We start from the raw sequence: 23547 nt of genomic DNA, 5'->3' as shown, positions 1-23547 counted from the left end.
ATTGCCTGGAGAGCTACAGCTAGGACGTGACCTGATGCTGAAAGACTCTCGGATCTACCACTGGGATATGTGATCCCCTATTGTGGTAGAATCCAAGTCGGATGCTGTTAGAGGGACCTTGTCCGCTTACCTAACAGATCCTTACCACTACCTCTGCAAGGAGCCAAACCCACCAGACCACCTAACCAAAATACAAAGGGTTATATTAAGACAAAAAGAGGTGCCTCCTGCAACCTCTTTCAGACAACCAAAAACAACAATATAAAATATAGGGTAACATATAAAAAATTTACACAGGATAAGTTTCAGCTCCCTGCCCCAGCACCGAATCCGCCGATACGACAGGACCCAAGGCGAAGCATTTATCATATGTGATTTTTTACATCACGTAGTAGTGGTTTTGCGAAAACCGATTGGCATCTCCAAAAAAGTCGCCTCCATCAAGTTCCGCACAGACATATTTTTTCTGAATGCAAGCGAAGTTGCGATGGCTCTCACCTCGTGAGCTTTCACTTTCAGTAGTCTAAAATGATCTTCCTTACAGGCAACATGTGCCTCTGTAATAAGGCTTCTCAGAAAAAAGGAAAGAGCATTCTTCGACATGGGCCGAGTGGGGTCCTTTACGGAGCACCAAAGCACATCTTGATTAGCCTTAAGTTGTTCCTTCCTCTTAAGGAAATACTTCATAATTCTCATAGGGCAAAGAGTTCTTTCAGGCTCTTCCCCTACTAGAAAAGATAAACTACGAACTTCAAAGCTCCTGGGCCAAGGGCGTGATGGGTTTTCATTCTTTGCAGGAAACTTGGAAGAAATGAACACACCATAGAATCTTCCTTAAACCCTACATTGCCCTCAATAGCTTGGAGCTCACTCACTCTCTTAGCTGTAGCTAGGGCCAAAAGGAAGATAGCCTTCTTCGTCAAATCCTTGAAAGAGGCTAAGCCAGGAGGGTTCGAATCTAGAACGATCCAAGGAATTGTAGGACTACGTCTAGATTCCAGTTCGGTACTACATGAGGACGCTTAATGGTTTCAAATGATCTAATAAGATCATCAGGTCCTTTTATCTCGGATATATTTAAGCCTCTATGCCGAAATACCGCCGCCAACATACTGCGGTATCCCTTAATAGTTGCACAACCAGATGACATTCTTCTTTGAGGAAAAATAAGGAAATCCGCATTTGGGTCACAGAGGTACTGGAAGAGGAAATGTTCTTCCTCTTGCACCAACGTCTGAAGACATCCCACTTTGACTGGTATACACCGCAAGGTGGAAGGTCTCCCTCGCTCTTGCGATTGCTTTAGCAGCTGTTGCTGAAAAGCCTTTCGCTCTGACCAAACTTTGGACAGTCTGAAACCAGTCAGACTGAGAGCGAGGAGATTTTTGTGGTACCTGTCGAAGTGGGGTTGTCTGAGTAGATCGCTCCTTAGCGGGAGCGATCTTGGAAGGTCCACCAACCATTCCAGTACCTCTGTGAACCATTTCTTGGGCTGGCCAAAAGGGAGCGATTAAGGTCTTCTCGTTGAATCGGACTCTACGAACTTCTTGATGGTTAGCCCCAGGATCTTGAAGGGGGGAAACGCGTAGACGTCGAGTCCCGTTTCCAGTCTAGAAGAAGAGCATCTATTGCTACTCGCCTCTGGATCTGATATCGGAGAGCAGTAAGGATCCAGCCTCTTGTTCTTTGACGTGGCAAAGAGGTCTATGTGTGGCCTGCCCCATACTTCCACAGGCTCTGGCATACATCCAGATGAAGGGTCCACTCTGTGGGAAGGACCTGATCTTTCCTGCTGAGGAGATCTGCTCTTACATTCCTTTCTCCCTGCACGAACCTGGTGAGAAGCTTGATTCCTCTTTCTTCTGCCCACAGAAGAAGGTCTCTTGCTGTCTCGTACAGGGAGAAGGAATGCGTCCCCCCCTGTTTCCTGATGTATGCCAGAGCTGTAGTGTTGTCTGCGTTGACCTGCACTACCGATCTTCTGACTTTGGGCTCGAAAGCCTTCAGAGCCAACCACACAGCCATCAACTCCTTTCTGTTGATGTGCCAGGCTACCTGGTCCCCCACCCAGGTACCTGACACTTCGCTGGTTCCAGAGTTGCACCCACCCCATGTCCGACGCGTCGGAGAACAACACCAGGTGGGGGTCTGTGATTGAAGAGACAGTCCCTTCGCAAAGAGGTTGGGATCTGTCCACCATAAGAGATGTTTCTTGATGTCCTGGGATAACGACAGGGAGAACGTCAAATCCTGAGAAACGACGACTCCAATTCCGATGAAGAAAGAATTGGAGTGGTCTCAGGTGCAACCTTCCTAGGGAAACGAATTGCTCCAGAGAGGAGAGCGTCCCAGCAGACTCATCCACTCCCTCACTGTGCATACTTCTTTCCCTAAGAAGGTTGTTACTCTCTCGAATCCTCGGGGCTATCCTTTCCTGCGAGGGAAAAGCCCGAAAACTCAGAGAGTTCATCTGTCATCCCGAGATACACACACTCTTGCTCGGGAATTAGTGATGACTTCTTGAAATTGACGAGAAGTCCCAAAGCCTTCGTCAATTCTAAGTTACTTGTAAGTCCTTCAAACAACGATCTTCTGAATTGGCCCTTATTAGCCAATCGTCGAGGTACATGGATATCCTCACCCCTTTCAAATGAAGCCATTGAGCCACATTCCTCAAATCCCCGTGAACACTTGAGGGGCCGTCGAGAGGCCGAGCAACAGAGCCCTGAACTGAAAAATTTTCCCCCCCATCATGAATCTGAGAAACTTCCTCGCGGAAGGATGGATCGGTACGTGGAAGTAAGCGTCCTGTAAATCCAAGGAAACCATCCAGTCCCCTGGACGAAGTGCTGCCAGCACTGATGAAGGCGTTTCCATCGTGAACTTCTTCTTTTCTACGAAGAAGTTCAGGGCGCTTACATCCAACACCGGTCTCCATCCCCCTGAGGACTTCGGAACTAGGAAAAGGCGTGTAGAAGCCCGAAGAATGATGGTCTGTCACTAGTTCGATAGCCCCCTTCTCCAGCATCTGATCTACTGCTAGATGGAGAGCTTGATTCATGCTGGGGTCTCTGTACCTGCCGTCAGTTCCCTTGGGATGGCCGTCAAGGGAGGTCTTTCGACGAAAGGGATGAGGTAACCTCTCCTCAAAATAGAAAGGGTCAAGGATCCGCCCCTTTTTGGGCCCAGACTTCTGCAAACTCTAAGAGTCTGGCGCCCACCGTTGATTGAAGGACTTGCAAGTTATTTGGGGGCCTTAACAGACTTGGCAAAAGTCTTACCCCTTCTTGAAGGTCTAAGACCTCTAAACGTGAGAGTTTCTTGATGAAGATGCCCCTCGAAAGGGTTCTCGAACACTTGCCTTTTTCCTTCTTCTTAGCCTTAGTAGGGAAGGAAGGGCGAGGTTTTCTTGCCGACTGTGCCAAAAGGTCCTGGGTGGCTTTGGCCGAAAGTGACCTCGAAATGTCCTGCACTCGATGTTTCGGGAACAACTGAGTAGACAGAGGAGCAAACAGCAAAGAAGACCTCTGAGCATGGGAGACCGACTTCGTTAAGAAGGAACAATAAACCGACCTCTTCTTCACGATCCCGGCCCCATAAAGGGAGGCGATTTCACTCGCTCCGTCTCTTACCGACTTGTCCATACAAGACAAAACACACATAAGATCTTCTGGCGAAATTGACTCTGGCACTTCAATTTTCTTGGCTAGGACTCCCAACGACCAATCAGGAAGTTAAATACTTCTAGCACTCTAAACATACCTTTGAGCAAATGATCCAATTCATTCATTGCCCAAGTCGTCTTAGCAGAGTTAAGGGCAGTTCTCCTTGTCGAATCTACCAGTGCCGAAAAATCCGAATCAGCCGAAGACGGTAGACCCAATCCTAAGGGCTCTCCTGTTTCGTACCAGAAACCAGCGCGTCCTGATAACTTCGAAGGAGGAAAAGCGAACATCGTTTTCCCCGCTTCTTCTTTGGAAGCCATCCAGGAACCAAAAACTCCTCAGTGCCTTCTTCATAGAAAGAGTTGGCTTCATCCTCACACAAGAAGAACTCTTCGCTGTCTTCGCCGTTTGAAAAAAGTGAGTGAGGAGAAGGAGGAGCCGTAGGCGTAAGGGAAATCCCCAAAAACTTGTAAAAGTAGCTCTGTAAGCTTCTTGTAAGAAGAGACAGCAGCAGAAGTGTTCGGTTCCTCATCCGAACCTTCTAGGACGTCTTCTCGAGGCGAGCGCGGAAGATCCTTATGTGACGAAGGGATCCTAGCAGGAGTTGAGCGAGAGGTTGGAGAACGCCCTCTCTTAGAAGAGTTCACATCCACTGGAGAACGATGAGAAGATCTCGGAAGTCTACGATGAGACTCCCTCTTCGAGGTATACGGAATCTCAGCCGAAGGAGAGGTAGGGCTCCTACTCCGAGAATCCTCGGAAACATCACAGGGCGCTTACGAGGAGGCGAGCGCTACTATACTCTATGCGCCTATCCTGAGGCGAGCGGCTGCCAGGAGAAGAGCGCCTATCGAGAGCAGAGCGCTTGCGCGGCTCTCCATACCTGTCCAGTTGCGTACGATCAACGGAAGTCCGACTGGAAGGCGAAATGCGCCTACTAGGAGAAGGCTGCTTGCGAGACTCTTGACGTCTAACAAGATGGTAACATTTCAGGAGAAGGGCGCTTCAAAACTAACGAGCGCCTACTTGGAGAAGGGCGCTTCCGGGATTCCTGGTGCCTACCAAGAGACAAACGGTCAGGAGAAGTGCGCCTAGAAGCGGGAGAGCGCCTACACGGAGAAGGGCGCTTGAAAGACTCTTGTTGTCTGCTCCTAGGAGAATAATCAGGAGTATGACGCCTTAAAAGAGGCGAGCGCCTACTAGGAGATCTATGTGCAGTAGGCTCTTGGCGCCTACCTTGCGGGGAGCGGCTAACAGTAGGCCGTCTATCATGCACACGACTCCTACCAGACTCTAGATGCCTGTCAGGAGAGAAGTCACGATCCGACACTCGAGGAGAGTGACATCTTGGAAGAAGAACGCCTACTTGTATAAGGGCGCCTTCTAGAATCTTGAGGCTGCTGAGGAGAAGTTTCACGCGAGGGAGTTGAAGAAATCGCGTGATGAGCAGGTGCAGTGCGCTTACCGGAAGCGGGAATCCAATCTGGAGAAAAAACTTCTTTCTCCATAGAGCGTCCTACCGATGTTTGGCGTCTTGAAATCGAAAGAGAGCCAGGCGAGCGAGGCGCTCACGCGAGCGAGGGCGCTCACTCGAGCGAGGGCGCTCACGCGAGCCCCCACCTTCATACGAAACCTCCCCATATGAAGGAGAACGATCCTCTGAAGAGCGGCGCCTAGATCTCTTGATCGGAAGAGAAAACGTCCTTCTTCCTACGTGATCTAACTGCTAGAGAGTCTGCTAGCGCCGTGATCTGAGCTTGAAGTCCGCGAGTACTCTCGTAGGAGAATCTTCTAGTTCTTCCTCGGAAGCAGGCGCCGAGGCGCGGAGCGCGAGAAGAAGAACGATCACAGGATTTCTTGGGTTTCTTCGCCTCCACCGACGATTCTTCCGGGAAAACCTCCGGACTAGAAGCCAAAGGACTGCAGGGAGCCTTCCAAGCCCTCTTCAACGGGCGCGACGCATCCGGGGAGTTCCAACCTCTCTTCGGAGAGGGAGACGACGAAGAGGAGAAGCATTGGCGTAGGAGCTCCTTCTTGTAGCGATCCGAGGCAGCCTGGAGCGTACTTCAGGATCTGCCGAGGGGACGCCTGACCGGTGGGGGCTCTCCCTAGCCCTCCTGCGGCTTTCGACTTTCCTACTCCACTGGAACTGGGAGTCTGGAAGAGGTCTAGGCCTAGAGGCACTAAGGAGCCGGTCAGACGCACCCTCCACAACACTGGGGACACTGCACTGATCACTAACACTCTCCTTACCTTCCAACTGACGAATCTTCTGATCCATAGAACGATTCTTGGCTTTCAGAGCTGCCGCCTCCGAAGGCGAATCTTCGGCTTCGGTGCGGGGAGCCGGGGCTGCCAATTGGGAAGAAGGTTCTAATTCTACGTTAGTACTATTAGGATCCACATCCAACTCACTCATTCTAGATCTGCTAGAACTTCTAGAGGAGCCTTACGCACTCTATCACGTTCCAACTTCCTCACATAAGAAGAGAGAGCCTTATATTCTTCTTCATTCAATCCCTTACATTCATTACAAGGGTTAGCAAAAGCACATTCATTCATTCTGCATTTCATGCAAAGCCGTGGGGTCTACCGAAGCTTTCGGCAACCTCACCTTACATCCTTCATTCACGCAAACCCTAAACAAAACCGAAGTTTTAACTACCGATTCTAGATCAGACATCGTTAAAGAAAATCAAACTCAAAATCAAACCGGTCCACAATCAGCGTATGCCAAGCCAAACAAAGCGAATACGTCACCAAAAGAAGTCCAAATTAACTCCAGGCAAGCGAGAATCGAAAAACTATCGAGAGGAACACCGACAACAGTTGTTATCGTTCCCGCGACAGAGAAAAATCTAACAAGCTTACGGGAGTGGTTCGTACATCCGCCACCCAGCGGCGGGTAAGGTAGACCACCTGACCTACCTGTCGCGTGTGCCGCGAGATTTGAAATTCTGTCGGGAACGTCGGAGACTATAGCTAAGTATATATCTGTCAGGGAAGTTCATGTACAAAAACTCTTCGAATACTCCTGCCGTCTGGAAGGCGCATCTCGCTCCAAATACTCCTAGCGCCTGTTAGGAGTATTAAGCTCAGAATACTCCTGGCGCTTGGTAGGCACATCGCGCTTCGAATACTCCTGGCGCCTGGTAGGAGTAAAAAGTCTAGAATACTCCTGGCTCCTGGGAGGAGTATCGAGGTCAGAGTACTCAAGGCGCCTGGCAGGAGTATCTCTTCCCGAATACTCCTGACCTATGGAAGGCGCATCTCGCTCCAAATACTCCTGGCGCCTGTTAGGAGTATTAAGCTCAGAATACTCCTGGCGCTTGGTAGGAGTAAAAAGTCTAGAATACTCCTGGCTCCTGGGAGGAGTATCGAGGTCAGAGTACTCAAGGCGCCTAGCAGGAGTATCTCTTTCCGAATACTCCTGACCTATGGAAGGCGCATCTAGTTCCGAATACTCCTGTGGCTTGGTAGGAGTATCGCTCATGGAATGCGCCTTTCGAATGGCACGTATATTGCGCTTAGCGGGCGCTATACTCCTATCATGAGTTCTCTCTTCTCCAGTTGGCTCTTGTTGCTTGGATGAAGATCTGGGCCTAGAACGATCTACAGTAAAGCCAGGCTCTTTGCGCCTACTTGGCGCCTGGCTCCTAGTTGGCGCCAGACGCTTGGCAGGAGTTACTTCCTTTCCCACGTCTCGCCTGCCTAACGCATCGCTCCCCCCAGAGATGGCCGCTTGTGCGACAACTCCCCTGTAGGGTTCGTCGCGTCCGACCGAAGATCGGTATTTGGATCTCGTAATCGGAAGCCTGTCATCCTTATTACGAGTAGGCTCTTTAGAAAGTACTCCTACCAAAGACGCTAATTGCTCCTGCACATTCATCAAAATTTAGTCAGCTACATCTAGTAGACGATAGGAAATCTCAAAAGTCCGAGAGACAAGTCTTCCTCCGAGGAGGATCCTTATTGCATACTTCCGTTGCTAACGAGTTCTCCTCCTACATGTTGATGAGTTTTCTCGTTGCAGAAGCTTCCCTATCCTTGCCCGAAGGAAGGGAAAGGAGCTTGGAATTTTAAAGAGATTCTGAGCTGAAATTGTAGGACTCCTGATTTCTAGCTCCTTGAATGTATCTCTCTGAACCTTTTGGGAAGTAGTTTGAGCTCTCCTCGCGTTCCAAAGACGCTGTCATTAAACGTTTAAACCTTGGTCTTCTTCTGTAGATGACAATGTCACTACATTACCCGGACCACGAAACCTTTATCTGAAAGCGTTGATCCAGGAATAAAAGGCTTTAGTTCTTTTGCCAAACATACTATGCTGGCCAGAACCCATTGCCGAGTCTTCATAGACTTTGATTCCAGATTCTAAAGCCCAAAATTTCACTTGTCCTTTTGATCGTTTAGGACCAAGAGAAACATTTGATTAGGAGCAGTTCCATCTTGTCGGAACACGGAATCTGAGGCCCAAATTAGGATCCCATTCTAAGTATAAGATCTCTTACTCTTATCGTATAGAGGTATTGTATAAGATCCCGAAGATCTTAATTCTCTACTATCTCTAATACTCTTTGTCTAGACAGAGTATATATTTTTACTGTGTTCATTGATAGCATAACATACCAAGGTGATTCTTCCCTCTTAAAGGGAAGAAAACCATTATGTGGTTCACAGAGGTATCGGAAGAGGACAGTTTCCCCTTTCTATCTAGCACGATCTGCAGCCACTCTATGTCTTTAACATATTTAAAGGAATTATCAAGCTTCCCTTGAAAAATCCTCTCATTCATATTTAACTTCTGGTCAGTCTGCACGCAGACAGACTCAGAGTGAATAGGTTTTTTCAGGTTCCAATATTTTTATAATAGATTCCGATAAAATCTCTACTCTCTTAGAAAAACCTTCCGACACATGCTGAAAGAAGAACGTGACCTCTGTGAATCCAACTTTTCTATTGCCAAAATGATGCATTCATCTTCTTCCTTTGACGCCCATTTATTTTAATATGTCTTAAGAATATATATAACTAGGGGAAAAAAGACTAAAGTTTATTCCCCTATTTAAATTAAAGATGGCGTATCTTGCTACCTTTCTTGTTTCGAGGAAAAGGAAGCAATCTATAAGAAGCTCGTTCATCTTCTGCCTTGCGAAGAGATCTGTGAATACTTTCCGCAGGGTCTGACAACTCTTTCCAATAAATGTTAAATCGTGCTCTGCCGAATTAAAATCCTTTATAATACCGTCACATTGTGGTAAACAGCATTCATCTAGGAAACTCTTGTAAGGATAGTAGGAACGCTGTAATTAACCACGGTGTGTGCATAAGGCTTAACCGTATCGTTATCTTAAGGTGAATTTCCTACTACATTCTTTCCTCGCCGAGGCAGAGAGATATCCTTAGCAAAACGAATACGATGTTATTCATGTTTGCCTAAAAAATCCCCTCAATCGTGCTTAAGTCCCCTGATTGTAGGGGGAATATACCGTGAAGCATTCGATCCCTTAGGAGAGAAAGATGTAACCAACCGTTCATGCCCGAGAACCGGATGGTACTAGATTGGCTCACAATTACAGCCGTCTCGTTCACTGCCTGGCTGCATTCATTCTGAGTTGCCAGTTACTCCCTTCAATGAATGGATATAATAAAATTCTTCCTCGAGTTTAAGAAAGCTCTCAATAATGCAAATTTAAGCCAAAACAACCTTTGTTAAATATCGAAGTTTGAGTAGGTATTGTCCGTAACAAACCTTTTAAGCGAAGTCCTTACTAAGAAAATCCTGTAAGGATTAGAGTAATTCCGTAGCGAACCAGAAAGGCAACGTATGGTATGCGTATATGACTTGTCATTCAGTAGTCGTATACAGCAAGCCTTCTACGACACTCTTCCTTTCCGACATGCAGAGAAAGAATGGAAAAACTTACTCTCTTCGTTCATTTCGTCAATAATCCCGAATGAGTATTAGTCAAAAGAGATCGCAAATGACAACCGAGGATCGAAGAGAATCTCTTCAGCTTTTATTATCTTGGAGACAAGTCCGTATTTTACGCCTTTCTTATCTGGAAGAGCCTCTAATCAATGAATGAGAGCTCGTACGAATCTTGTTCAACTTCCAAACGATTGCCCCTCTTTCTGTAAATGGTTGGTTGCATTATTTTTTAGAAGGAGGATGATTTTAATATCCTCTACTAATACTGAACTAATTCTCACAATTCTGCTCTATCTTCCATTCCTCAAGTTGGGACAAGATTGAGCAACCGGAGGAGAGCGCTTCCTTTCGAAAGGTGAAGGGCTTTTAGCAGTACCGACTGTAACCTGACAAGGGCTACGGCAGCCTGTGCTACATCTTGAGTCCCTGCCTGGAAAAAGCCGAGCTTGCTCTTGCCTTTATTGCATTCAGACGATCCTGACAAGGGCAACGGCCGCCTGTGCGACAACTCCCGTCCCTATCAGGAGAAGCCTCGAATGTCTTTCCCCTTTCGCCTGGAGGACTCTTGGCGGTTGTCAGGCTCTTCTTGTAGGAGAAATCCTGGCGCTAAGCAGGAGTATCTTGCCTAGAATACTCCTGGCGCCTGGGAGGAGTATCGCGATCGGAATATTCGTCCTCGGAATACTCCTGGCCCTGGCAGGAGTCGCGCTCGACTCCTGGCGCTGGAGGAGGTATCGATCGGAATACTCCTTCCTCGGAATACTCTGCCTGGCAGGAGTATCGCGCTCCAATACTCCTGGAGCCTGGGAGGAGTATCGCGATCGGAATACTCCTGCCTCGGAATACTCCGGTGCCTGGCGGATATCGCGCTCCTAGGAGGAGGTAGCGTGATCGGAATACTCCTGGCGCCTGGTAGTATCAACGTTCCGAATACTCCTGGCGCCTGGGAGGAGTATCGTGCTCGTCGGAATACTCCTGGTGCTTGGCAGGAGTATCGCGTTCCGAATACTCCTGGCGCCTGGGAGGAGTATCGTGATCGGAACACTCCTGGATCCTAGCAGACGTATCGCCCTTGGAAAGTTTTCTTGTTGGAAAGTTCCGAGCTGAAAGGCGATCCTCGCCTGGAAAGTTCTGTACGTCTGGAAGGTTATTCGAAACTGGAATCTTCCGCCTTCTGGAAGGTTGCGCTTGTGCGGAAGGTTCTGTGTGCGGAAGGTTCCGATCTCTTGTACATTTGTTCTTGCTTAGAATTCGACAATACTTCCATTTCGACATAGCCCTCCCTTTCTTCTGAATGAGAAGGAACTTCCATTTCCGATGAAGATCCTGGTTCATAGTGCTTCAGGCGCTTGCGCCTATATTCAGGCCCCTTCAGGTGCTTTGCGCCTTGTTTTCAGGCGCATTTGCGCCTTGTTTCAGACGCTTTAGGCGCATTGCGCCTCGTTACCGGAGCTTCATGCCCAAGGAGCTAGAAGCTTAAAAGTTATATATATATGTGTACTCACTAAACGAGATCCATATAATTCATTCGATCAACAAATATTCTTTAATATCTAATTCGTTCTTCTCAGAATAGATATATTTTCATATACATGTACGATGAGGAATTTATTGAAATAACTATTTCAAACCCCCATGGGATAGAGCTCCCCCCCCCGTCCAACCGTACGGGGGGACGAACCCGGATAGGGCAATGCCTCTACCTTAACTGTTATCGAATGATGTCTTCCTTTCTTCGTCTCTTCTGAGGTTCCGATAGCCAGACGAGATTATCTTGCATCTTCATTTAATCTACGCCGTTGAATGTTTCTTCTCCTTATTCGTCAAGACGATAATAATAAGGGGAACACATTGAATTAGGATGCCTTTCCAATGGCTATCCCTGGCAGTCTGGACGTTCTACAGAACCTGCCGAGGGGACGCCTGATCGGTGGGGGTTCTCCATAACCTCCGTACGGCTTTCGCACTTCTTCTCCTCTGGGCCTGTGAGCTTGGAAGAGGTCTGGCCTGGGAGCGAGACAGAGCCGATCAGACGCACCCTCTATTGCAATGGGGAACACTATAATCATTCTTACCTTATAATAGCTCGTATCTTTGAGCTACATTCCTTTATCTTCAAATTGCAAATGAATTTGTAGTTTCTGTGAAGTAAGAAGGTGATGAGGAAACAACACTACTAGTACTGTTAAAATTCTAACTGCTTGTCAGAACGAGGGCTATTAAAGCTTCTAAAGAAAGCATATCTAGTTCTATGTTTTTCTGACTTCCTCAAATAGGAAGTTACCTTATTTCCTCAATCAAATTCTAACATTTATTACACTTTGTCAATGAATAAATATTTATATTTCCCTTTCTTGCAAACTATGTAATTGTCTACCGAAAAACTTCGGTAGTTACACATCCTCTATTCTTTGAAACTTTCGAAGTTAATTCAATAAAAGTTATTGAAAGGTTATTAAAAAACGTATGCCAAACCACCGATCCAGTACTTCCCTGTAAAAGTCGGCCCAGAAGAGCGATGGCGATGAAACACGAAAATCAAATCAGGAGGGAAAGTAAAAACATGTTTACCTTCCCAGCGACAGAGAGAATCTGATTAGAAAACGGGGATAGTTCTAGTCCTGCCACCCAGGCGGCAGGCAGGTAAAAAAAGGAAATCACCTGACCTACTGTAGCGTTGTGCCGAGCGAAATTCGAACTTTTCTGGTCGGGGACGACGGAGTCCGATAGCTATTGTATATATCTGACAGGTAAGTTGAATGTATGAAACCACAGGTTCTCGGACAGGAGCTGCTGCAGAGACACACCCGAAGTCAGCCTGGCTAACTCCGGGTTCACCTGTTTGGGCGGCATCGGGTCTTCAGATGGCACGTAAAAAACGCCGCTGTCGCAGCAGAGGAGGTGGAAGCAGCTTGCTCGACCTGCCAGACTTGAGCGAGCCGTCTTGTCCGGAGACAAGTGATTCAACCTGGTCCAGCACTGAGTCCCGGCAGCTCAGAACGCGGCAAACCCACCGTCGGTCTGGGTTCCCTCTTCGGGCCCCAGAACGACTCGAGCCAGGACGTGGGCTCGGATGGTGGGAGCAGCGATCCTTCCGTGAGGTCGTTGTGCTGACGAATCAGCGCAATAACCTCGCAAAGTTCCTCTGGATCTCAGGAGTGACTGCTTCCTGCGGAGTCGGACCGTCCAGTCCCTCAACAGGGGCAACTCCCGAGACCCTCCTCCCTCAAGGAGAGGAACAGCGACAGACCCCTCTCGGTCTGCTCCAACCACCTGTGCGTACGACCTGGCTGGTCCGAGAACCGTGCCTGGTACGTACGACGCCGTGGTGGATCCTGAGGGGAGGGGTGCACCCCTCACGATCACTCCTCAATACCTCGCCCCTCCCGGTGTAATCCGAGGAGGTTGAAGGATATGGAAGAGGCAGACCTGACGCTCCCTCCTCGCTCGCTGCAGAACCAGCGGGCTTGGAAGACTGCAGGCGATCGCCAACCCCGCGTGGCGATCGAGCTGCAGACCTAGTCGAGCCGTCTCGCTGTGGAGAACGGCTGGACCGAGAACAGCGGCTCCCGGCTCGTGTGTCAGAGGAGCTGGTGCCTGGTCGCCGTACCCGATCGCTCTCTGTGAGAGTGACGGTCAGGCGACCGGCGAGCTCCACTGTCACGGTGAGATCGGTGCGTATCCTCACGGTGCGTCAGTTCGCTGGTACCAGCCGTGGCTGGTGAGGCGAAGCGAACGGGGGGGACCTCTTCCCCGCCTCAGCCCGTGGCCGGTCATGGACCGTCACGTCCGCCCGGGTAGCCAGCTGCTCGCCGCGAGAGCGAGAGCTGGTCTGGTGAGAGTCGCGTGAGCGGCTGTCACCAGTCTTCCGCTCCGTGCCAGTGAACCTGACGCTGAGCGAACTCAGAGGTCTGGTTCCTGGCTGCACGGTCGCTGGTAAGCGACCGTACACTCGGTACCTCTCGCGAACGAGAGGCCGAGACGGACCCTGCTGCTGTGGCCGGAACCACTGACAGCAGGTGAGGAGTGCCGGTGTTAGCCGGCACTCCTCTGGTCCTCCCCGTAGTCTTCTTCCTTGCGGAAGAAGAGACGGGTCCTGCCCCCGAAGGAGCTGGGTGACCAGCGGAAGAACCCCCCGTCTCACAGAGCGAGACGGGCCCTTAGAAGTTCCCGAATGAGGACATTCTTAGGGGGGGGGAGGCGACCTTCTTGCTTCTTCGGCAGGGGAGCCTTAGAAGACGAAGGGGAAGAGGCGGCAGACGACGACGAAGACGAAGAAGACGATGAAGACGACGACGACACCTTCCTCCTCTTCTTCTTCTTCTTCGTCAACCTTCTCAGGACCGACGTCAGATCTGTCATTCCAGAGCGGAGCCGGGGCTGCTGTTGCCGAAGCAACAGGGCCCGCGGACGCACCTGTCCGAACAGATCAGCATCGGGAGCAGCGGCGCCAGGAACAGGAACAACATCAGCAGGTGCAGGCATCACAGGAACGGCAGAAAACCGCAGGAGCAGGTACAGGAACGGCAGCAGTGGTCCACGTCACGTCCGTGGACAGCAGCTGGGGCAGGTACGGCAGGGTACGGCAGACTGTGTAGGCGGTCTAGATGGGCGGACCAGCGGCACAGACATCCTAGGTACCGGTGGGAGGTCCAGGGGCGAGCTCTTCGGGCACACGAAGTCCGGTCGCGGCAGCACGGCAAACACAGGCGGCGGCATCACACTCCCCCGAGTTACGGCGACTGGCCCCTGCACCGATGTAGTGGGTGTCACAGAGACCGCGTGCTGGGTGTACACCAGGTGAGGAGGTGAAGCGTAGCCGGGTGTTGTAATGGTCGTGGTGGTGGTCGTGACCGTTGCATGGGTGACCGCCACGGAGCCAGCGAGATGGTAGAGCAGCCCCTGGACACTCGGCACGCCCTGCAGCCCCAACGATGCCCACACCTGTCCGAGGTCATCCTTCGCGGCAACCGCACCTGAGGAGGCAAAAGTCGGGTGATTAGGGGGATCCTCTACCCGTTCGCGCGAAGACGAACGGATAGAGGACCCAGAGTACAACTCGACGTCAGGGTATCTAGCGCCCTCCTCCACACTCGACAAGTCAGGAGAGGAGAAGGACCTAGAAACCCCCCCCGAAGGGGAAGGCGCGAGACGTGGAAGTTGAGCGGGCGGCCGGCCGGAAAGAAGACGAAGTGTCCGTCAACAAAGGAGTCGCGGGAGAGCTTTCCGACGACTCCTTTGCAGGCCTTCGCTTCCTCCTGCCCTCATACAAAATCCACTGCGCCTCCGACCAATTAATAAACACATTACAAGGCTCGGCTCGGGAGCATTCGCGCCCCCGACACCGAGCACACAAATATGAGGGTCTATCTCCGGGAAAGAGCGGAACTTCCCGCATTTACGCCCTTCGGTACCCGGGCATAGTCTCCGTGGGGTAGCGAGGCGAGGAGATTCCATCATTAATTAATTGCAGTTCAATTAATATGAAAAGAGAGAAATGATTGTACTTACAATGAATTCTTTCATACACAAACACAACCATATACTCAAGAAAGCAAACGACGAGAAGCGGGCAGAGAGCGTCGAACACACACGTCCACTCGCTGTGAGGCCGAAAGCAAAAGTGATTTGTTTACCTCCCAGTCGCGCGCGCGCGCCTGTCGGACAAGCAGTTAACTACCGAACCCCTTGTTCGAAAGCTTACGACCTATCCAGCTGCCGCTAGTACCTTCCTATTGTAAAAGGACCGAAGGTTTGTATGCCGTGTCGGAACAACTGAAAAGCAAAGAGTAGCTGGGACGGCAACAGGTACGGCAGGCACGGCAGGTACCACGGGAGAGCCAGGCGTCCTGTCGGCAGTTACCGTCATCCGTGGCACTGGCGGCAGGTCCAGGGGGGTACTCTTTGGGCAGCGGAAGTCCGGGGTCGGCAAAGGAAAAAATCCAGGTGGTGGTGGCACCGTCCTCTTTGGCACGGCAGTAATGGGTTTTTGGGTATAGCCGCCGTGGGTGTTCACCGACATTATATGAGGCCGTAATACACCAGATGGCGGGTGGCATCTCATATGCTGGTGTCGTTACTGTGGTAGTAGTTGTGGTCACCGCACCATGAGTGACCACTGCCGACCCCGCCAACCGCTGAATCAACCCATGGATGCTGGGCACTCCCTGCAGTCCCAGCGACTCCCACACCTGTCCCAGGTCGTCCTTCGCTGATGGCACACCTGCGGGAGCAACAGTCGGGTTAGTCAGAGGGGTTCCCTCACGCCTGGGGGAAGAGGCACCCCCCCCAGAGCGGACGGAAGACCCCGAGTACAGCTGTACGTCCGGGTAGCGGGCGCCCTCATCCACACTCGACGGATCGAGAGAGGAGAAGGACTCCGCTACCCCCCCCGCAGGGGAAGGCGCGAAACGTGGGGGCTGGCCGGGGGGCAGGAAAGAGGACGAAGTGTCCGTTACCAAAGGAGTCACTGGACTTTCCGATGACTTCTTGGGCGGCCTAAGTCTCTTCCTGCCCTCGTACAGCACCCACTGCGCCTCGGACCAATTCATACATGTGACACAGGGCTCGTTGCGGGAGCACTCTCGCCCCCGACAACGAGTACAAACCTCGTGGGGGTCCACGTCAACAAATGATCTAAACCCTCCACATCTACGCCCCTCCAGCCCGGGACACACTCTACGGGCGACTGGAGGGCGCGGCGATATCTCCATTTCTTCCAATTCACTCATTGCAAGATCAATAAAGAAATGTACAAGTACTTACAGTCACTCCTGATTTATACAGAAAGAGAGGCAAATACTCAAACTCAAAGCAAACGACAAAGCGGGCAGAGCGATGACGAACACGTCCTTCCCACACACGGCCGAAAGCAAAAGTGATTTGTTTACCTCCCGCGCGACGATCGGACAAGCAGTTAACTACCGTTCTCCCCTTGTTCGAAGCTTACGACCGTTCCAGCTGCCGCTAGCTACTTCCTATTGTTAAAGGACCGAGGGTTTGTATTACGTATCGGAACAAACCGCCGATTACAAGGTAAGAATGAATTCAGTTCCAACCATAACCCCGGGAATAACAAGTTTCATACTTTCACTAATATAGGCAACAAAATGTTGTTTTATTGTGCTGATTACAACTGCAATCTTGAGTAAGATCAATAAACGTTACATACATACGCTAACATTGTTCAAATGAGTGCTGGGAAGGCTGGGGAAAGATGGTGGCCGTCACTGATGAGAACCGTCCATGAAAAACGTAGCCGCCATATTGGATTTCAAAACTGCCTTGAAAACATATTTTACGAAGAGCTCACATGCTTATTTTAGTTCGTATGGGGCTTTCATATATCACAATATGTTGACGAAACTTCAGTCTTTTAAATGGTATGCTTAGAGTTGCAATTGTATTCATGTTTCACCAATTAAATATCGAGTGAATAAGACCCGTCTACCGTGATGAGGGTTGGCCTGTTGTGATGTTTCCCCTAAAACGTCCTGGTAAGGGACCGTGTTCCGGTTGTAGTGATGTAAGTGCCCCAGCGTCTGTGGGTACAAGTGGTGTACGGATTTATCACAGGAAATGGGAAGTTTGTTGACACAAGCGACTCCGTAAACATCGAGATGGCGGCAATCTTCTAAAATATTGAAGCGTAAGTAAAAATTTCGAAAGCGTTTTGGTGAGATTTCCACTACTGTAGCCACCCTTTTCACTACCCTCTGTTTAAATCTTAAAATTTGGCCTTAATTTCTAACTTTGGAGAAAATACTTACTTCGAAAGAAGAGCAGAAGTCTTTAGCTCCGTTTCTCACCAACAACAAGTCGCGACTGATGCCCATCTCCGGTGTCAGGACGCGTTATAATGTACTTTTTCGGAGGGTGGCATGCATTGATCGTACATGGCCTACTGCAGGCCATGCGGTGTTTTACCCTAGAGGTCTTGAGCTCCTGCTATCACCACCAACAACTCGTGACTGATGTCCATCTCCGGTGTCAGGACGTGTTATACCTAGTACTTTTTCGGAGGGTGGCCAAAAACGCGGTAGTCAGTGAGTTGGTCAGTCCAGTCGATTGTTTACCCTACTAGGGTAAGACTTGGGTTACTTTTGACCTTTTTTAAAAGTTTATCGTGTCACCAAAGTTGAGATGCTCTTATTAACATACTTAGTCTTACCTTACTTGAAATTCCGGAAAGTCTACAGATTCGTGATAAAATGCATAGACCTTTTAAACACACTATACAAAATAAGTCTGAGCTTATTACGGCCACGTTTTATTGTTGTTCCTCAGATGTTGCTTTTCGTGTTCGAATGGATTCGAATGCCCATGACTTTGACAGCTGAGCTAATCACTTCATTTCTTGAAATATGTTCCATAGACGTTGAACCACAATGGCCAATGATATCAAGATATTACAACTATATTGTTAATAACTAAGATAATCTATAATTACCAAAACAAATGATTTCCGAATTAAATTGGATGCTGTTCTTGCAGACGAACATAAACATCCAAAACATGAAGTTCTTCTTTACCAAAAAATTAAGAGGGATGAGCAAAATGAGCTCCAGGATCTAGGAGTAACCGAGATAGCGTAGGTGGAGTTGATAACCGTGCTAGACCTCACCAAAATTCAGGGGACACGTGCCCACAGTGTAGAAGGGAAGTAGGTAGGCAACAAAAGGCGTTAGAATGCGACAAATGTAGGGAATGGTTTCATACGAATTGCACCAATATCACTAATGATCAGTATGCTGGGATTCAGAGAGCTGTAGATGTAATAAAATGGTATTGTGCAGATTGTAGTAAGTGCCAGGACCAGAAGGATACAGAGATCAAAGAACTCAGGGAAGAGAACCAGACGCTTAAAGGTAGACTTCTGCAAATAGAAATAACCCTTAAGGACTTTAAGGACATTAAAGAGTCCCTAGTCAAAGACATAAAGGATGAGATTAAGGACATTAAAGAAACCCTAGCAAAAGACATAAAGGAAGAGATCCTCAGCAGCAGTAGAATAAGGGAAACAATTCAGGAAGAAATAAGAGAGGCCCAGGACAAAGACAGAAGGAAGGAAAACCTAATCATATTCAACCTGCCAGAGCATATAGCAGGAGAGGAAACAGAGAACTTGAAGCTAGATGAAGAGAGGTGCAACGAAATATTCACAAAAGAACTTAACCTTAATAAAGATGAATGGAATATTAAAGATGTAGTAAGGTTAGGTAGGCCACGACTGCAACAAGGTCAAAACAATGAGGCGATAGGCAGATCAAGGCCCAGACCACTTCTAGTGAACTCAGCCATGAGAGGGAAAAGTGGAACATTAAAAAGTTCCAGACTGCTAATAAGGAATGCAAAGAAGGATACTTACAAAAAAAATCTATAGTTCCAGACATGACTTCTAAAGAAAGAGAAAAAGATAGCATATTAAGATCCGAATTAAAGAAAAAGCAGGATAACAAAGAGGAAGGATGGTTCATAAGTAAGGGAGAGCTGAAGAGAAGAGAAAACTTTCAGACGACTAGAATGCTCTAAAAAGGAAGTCCAGAGGAATATAGATAGAAACAAAAGAATTGTTAGAAGTGTAAATGAGTTAGAGGTAGGAAAATGTAAAGTAGATAGAATTGTAAATAATTTAGAGATAGGGAGTAATAATATTTTTAGGAGTGTAAATAAATTAGATTTAGGAGAAAATAGAATATCTAGTAGTAATGTTAAGAGCTCTGAGGGAGGAAGTAGAAGGGAAATTAGCTTAGGGCAGGTAGGTGTAGGAAGTAACTTTAGTAACAATCTAAGACTATTAGACCTAGAAGAAAAAAGTGGTTTGCAAAAGATAGATAAAGGGTTAGATGGTAGAAGCAATTTTGTAAATAGAGAAAGCGAAAAAATAGGGAGCAAGACAGAAGACATATCAAGAAATCTTGAAATAAAGCTTATAAACACCCAAGGACTGACAAAAGCAAAAATAATCGAGCTAGTGGAGATAACAAAAGAAAACACAATTTTGTGCATAACAGAAACACACCTTAAACAGCAAAAATTACTATTCCCAACAAGCATCAGAGTGGTAGACTCAATGAGAGATGAAGATGACACCAAAGGAGGAGGCCTACTAATAATGTACAGAACCAAAGGAGAGATCCAGATAGAAAAAGAAAAGTCGGAACACAAAGACATTCTTATAGTAAAGGTTAATTATAAAACAACAATATTCAACATAATTCTGGTCTACATGTCAACTAGTGATAAAGAAAGAAATAAACGAATAATAAGCGCCTTACATGTAGCCAAAGAAAAATCCACAGACCTGCCTGTGATAGTCCTTGGGGATTTCAATGGGCATTTATTTAGGTTTCCTAGGGACACAAGAACTTGACCAAAATGGAAAATATGTTATGGACTTGATGGAAAAAATATGATTTAACGCTATTAAATAGAGATCCCAGCTGCAAAGGAGAGATAACCTGGAGTAGAGGAGATCAGAACAGTGCCATAGACTTTGCACTAGTCAACCAAAATATGTATAAAAAATATGAATGTATGGAGATAGACGAGGGAAAATATGAATATGATCTATCAGACCATCACCTCATAAAGGTCCAATTCAAAATGAACACTAAAGTAAGGAAAACATTCAGAAATGAAACAAAAGAAATCAAATATTTGAAAGTTACAGAAGAGTCTACCAGGAAATACCTTGAATATATAGAGTATAAAGTAAGCCAACAAGACAGAAAAGGAGATCTAACCCAGTTGGAAAAAACAATGAGTGAAGCAAAAACAAATAACTTAGAGAAGATAATCAAAAGAAGGTTAAAGACAGAAAAGCAAGAAGAAATAGAACCAGTATGGGTCACCAAAGAAACAAAGAAAGAAATAAGCCAAAGAAGGGTATATAACAAATTAAAAAGGAAAGCCACAAGTATAGAAGAAAGAAGATACTATGAAGAAGCATATCTTAAACAAAACAAAAAGTACAGATAATAATAAAGAAAGCATATGAAGAATATGAAGAAAAGATTAGAAATGAGATAATGAATGATAAAAAACAGACACAGGAAAATCTGGGAATATATAGACATGCTGAGAGGAAAGACCACATCAGAAAAAGAATGGATAAGAATATTCAATGAAAATAAGCAAGAGATGAAGGACGAAACCCTAGGGAAAGAGCTGGTAAATTTCTGGGAAACAATATACCAAAAAGAAGAAAACAAAATAGGAGAGATATGGAATGAAAGCAAGAAAGAAGAGTACAAACATGACATGGAAGCAATAGTGAAAAGATTAGGACAGCAGATGAAATGTCATATATCTTTAAGAGAACATATGCATCGAGTGTATGACCCAACAGAGACAGAGATTAGACCCATAGAAGAAATCAACATAACAGAAGAAGATGTAAAAAATCAACTTGAGAAAATGAAGACAAAAAAAAGCACCAGGACCAGATGGAATGAAGCCAGTACTGTTCAAATTACTCTTACAAAGTAACAACCTTCAAAAAGAATTGGCAGAATGTTTAAATGAAATACTGAAGGGCAGGAAAACGCAGAAAAGCTGGTTTAAGTCAAAAACAACACTCACGCCCAAAAAACAAAACCCCACAGTCAAAGATCTAAGGCCAATTGCTCTAACAAATGCATCATATAAAATCTTCATGGGGATCCTGAGAACCAAAAGAAACCATAGAAAAACATATTAGAAATAAATTAGGAAAAATGAATGAGTTGCAATCCGGCTTTACCGCACAAAGGAGAGGAATCGATAATTTATATATCTTACAATACTGCATACAAGAAACTTACAGAAGAAAGGACCCATTATTTGTAGTATCAATAGACTTCCAAAAAGCATTTGACTCAGTTAATAGGAAAAAGCTCATTGAGGTCATGATGAAATACAGACTACATGCAGAAGTAATAAATACAGTTGCAAAGATATATACAAATGATGTAACAAGCCTATGCCTTAACAATATAGAACAAAAAGAACTAAATGTAACTAATGGAATAAGACAGGGATGCAATGGCTCAACCATATTCTTTCTATTAATAACGTACCTGATAATAGAAAAATTAGAAAATACAACAGAAGGTTTCAGAAATGAAGTAATAAGGATAGTGGCACTACTATATGCAGACGACGGGTTAATACTAGGGCACACACTAGAAGAAATAACAAAATCAATAAAAACCCTTATGGAAATCGCAGGTGAATGTGGCCTAAACATCAAACAAGGACAAGAGTAACATACTAACATATAACGACTGGTACAGTATCGATGATGTGGAGAATATGGACCACATAGAAGGAATAAAAATAGTTAAGAATATTAAATACCTAGGAGTAAACAATCAACAACATGAAAGACTGCTTCAGAGAACAGATAAAAAGGGCCAAAATTAAAGCAAAGCAGATGGCAAATATGGCTAATGCAGTCATCAATAAAAGCTGTAGCAGGGTAAAAATAGGAAAATTGTATTGGAAAGGACTAGCGATGCCTTCATTCATGTATGCAATGGAAGTCATGAAACTTGACAGGAAAACAATAAATGAATTGCAGAAAATAGATAATAAAGTATACAGAGCAATATTAAAAGCGCCAAGTTACACAGCAAGTTGTGCGTTAAGATCTGAAATAGGGGCCTCTTCCTGCCAATCTAGAGATATGAAGAATAAACTTTTCTACCTGAAACATACACTGAAGAATGGTGGAAATAGGCTCCTATATGAGATAACAATGGATCAGTATGAAAACCCTGGATAATGCAAGTAAAAGAGTATATGAAAGAACTAAACATAAACTTAAGTAAATTGAAGCAGTTAAAGACAAACAGTTAAGAGAAATAATAAACAATTGGGACAGAAAAATATGGCAGAAAGAAATGAATGAAAAGTCAACATTAAGAATCTACAGAAAATATAAAGAAAAAACATAAGAGAAGAAATCTGGTATGATAACACTGAAAAAACAATGCTGATCAGTAGGGCCAGACTAGGTATACTAGGATTAAATGATAGAAATAGGATAAAAGGAGAAGATACAAAATGTTTATACTGTGAGGAACAAAATGAAAATTTAGAACATTTCTTACTTTACTGTCCAGCATACAATGAAATTAGAAATAGATATAGCTTTATGCAGCAACCATATGAAGAAAATAAAGAGGAATTAGTAGCAAATATAATCTTATTGGTAGTACTAATGAGGGAGGAATTGGAGAATCGGAAAGATTTTATAAAAGAAATGTGGTATTTCAGAGAGAAGAAGCTCAAGCAAACACAAACAAAGGAGGAATAAAAGAAGCAAGGGAGCCGTTTCAAAGGCATATCCCACCCACTACACTACTACTACTCTAAGTTCTAACCCAGCTGGAGGAAACAATGAGTGAAGCAAAAGCAAACAATCTACAAAAGATAATAAAAAGAAGGTTGAAGTAAGGAAAGCAAGAAGAAATAGAACCAGTATGGTTCACCAAAGAAATAAATAAAGAAATAAGCCAAAGAAGGATATATAACAAATTAAAAAGGAAAGCCACAAGCATAGGAGAAAAGGGATACTATGAAGAAGCATATCATATAATAATAAAGAAAACAAATGAAGAATATGAAAAAAAAGTTAGAAATTAGATAATGAATGACAAAAAGAGACACAGAAGAACCTGGGAATATATAGACATGCTGAGAGGAAAGACCACCTCAGAAAAAGAATGTATAAGGATATACGATGAAAATACGCATGAGATTAAGGAAGAAACCCTAGGGAAAGAGCTTTTAATATTCTGGGAAACAATATACCAAAAAGAAGAAAACAAAGTAGGAGGGATATGGAGTGAGAGCAAGAAAGAACAGTACAAACATGACATGGAAGAAATGACGAAAAGATTAGGACAGCATATGATATTATATCCTTAAGAGAGCACACGGATGGCGTGTATGACATAACAAAGACAT

The 23547-nt window shown here is 46.1% G+C and overlaps 1 protein-coding gene across 1 annotated transcript in view; it reads right to left on the bottom strand.

The window, feature by feature from the left end:
• The window catches only part of LOC135201873 (protein PBDC1-like), a 90031-nt gene extending 71903 nt beyond the window's left edge, over nucleotides 1-18128 (bottom strand). The window contains exon 1 of the mRNA XM_064231177.1: nucleotides 18044-18128. Coding sequence (XP_064087247.1) covers nucleotides 18044-18110 — 67 coding nt within the window. The 5' untranslated portion in view covers nucleotides 18111-18128. The remainder of the gene's footprint in view (nucleotides 1-18043) is intronic.
• Nucleotides 18129-23547: the final 5419 nt, after the last annotated feature.

The sequence above is a fragment of the Macrobrachium nipponense genome, chromosome 23 (assembly GCF_015104395.2).
Source record: "Macrobrachium nipponense isolate FS-2020 chromosome 23, ASM1510439v2, whole genome shotgun sequence".
NCBI lineage: Eukaryota > Metazoa > Arthropoda > Malacostraca > Decapoda > Palaemonidae > Macrobrachium > Macrobrachium nipponense.
The sequence above is the reverse complement of the archived record's forward strand: the minus strand, read 5'-3'. Positions and strand labels throughout refer to the sequence as shown.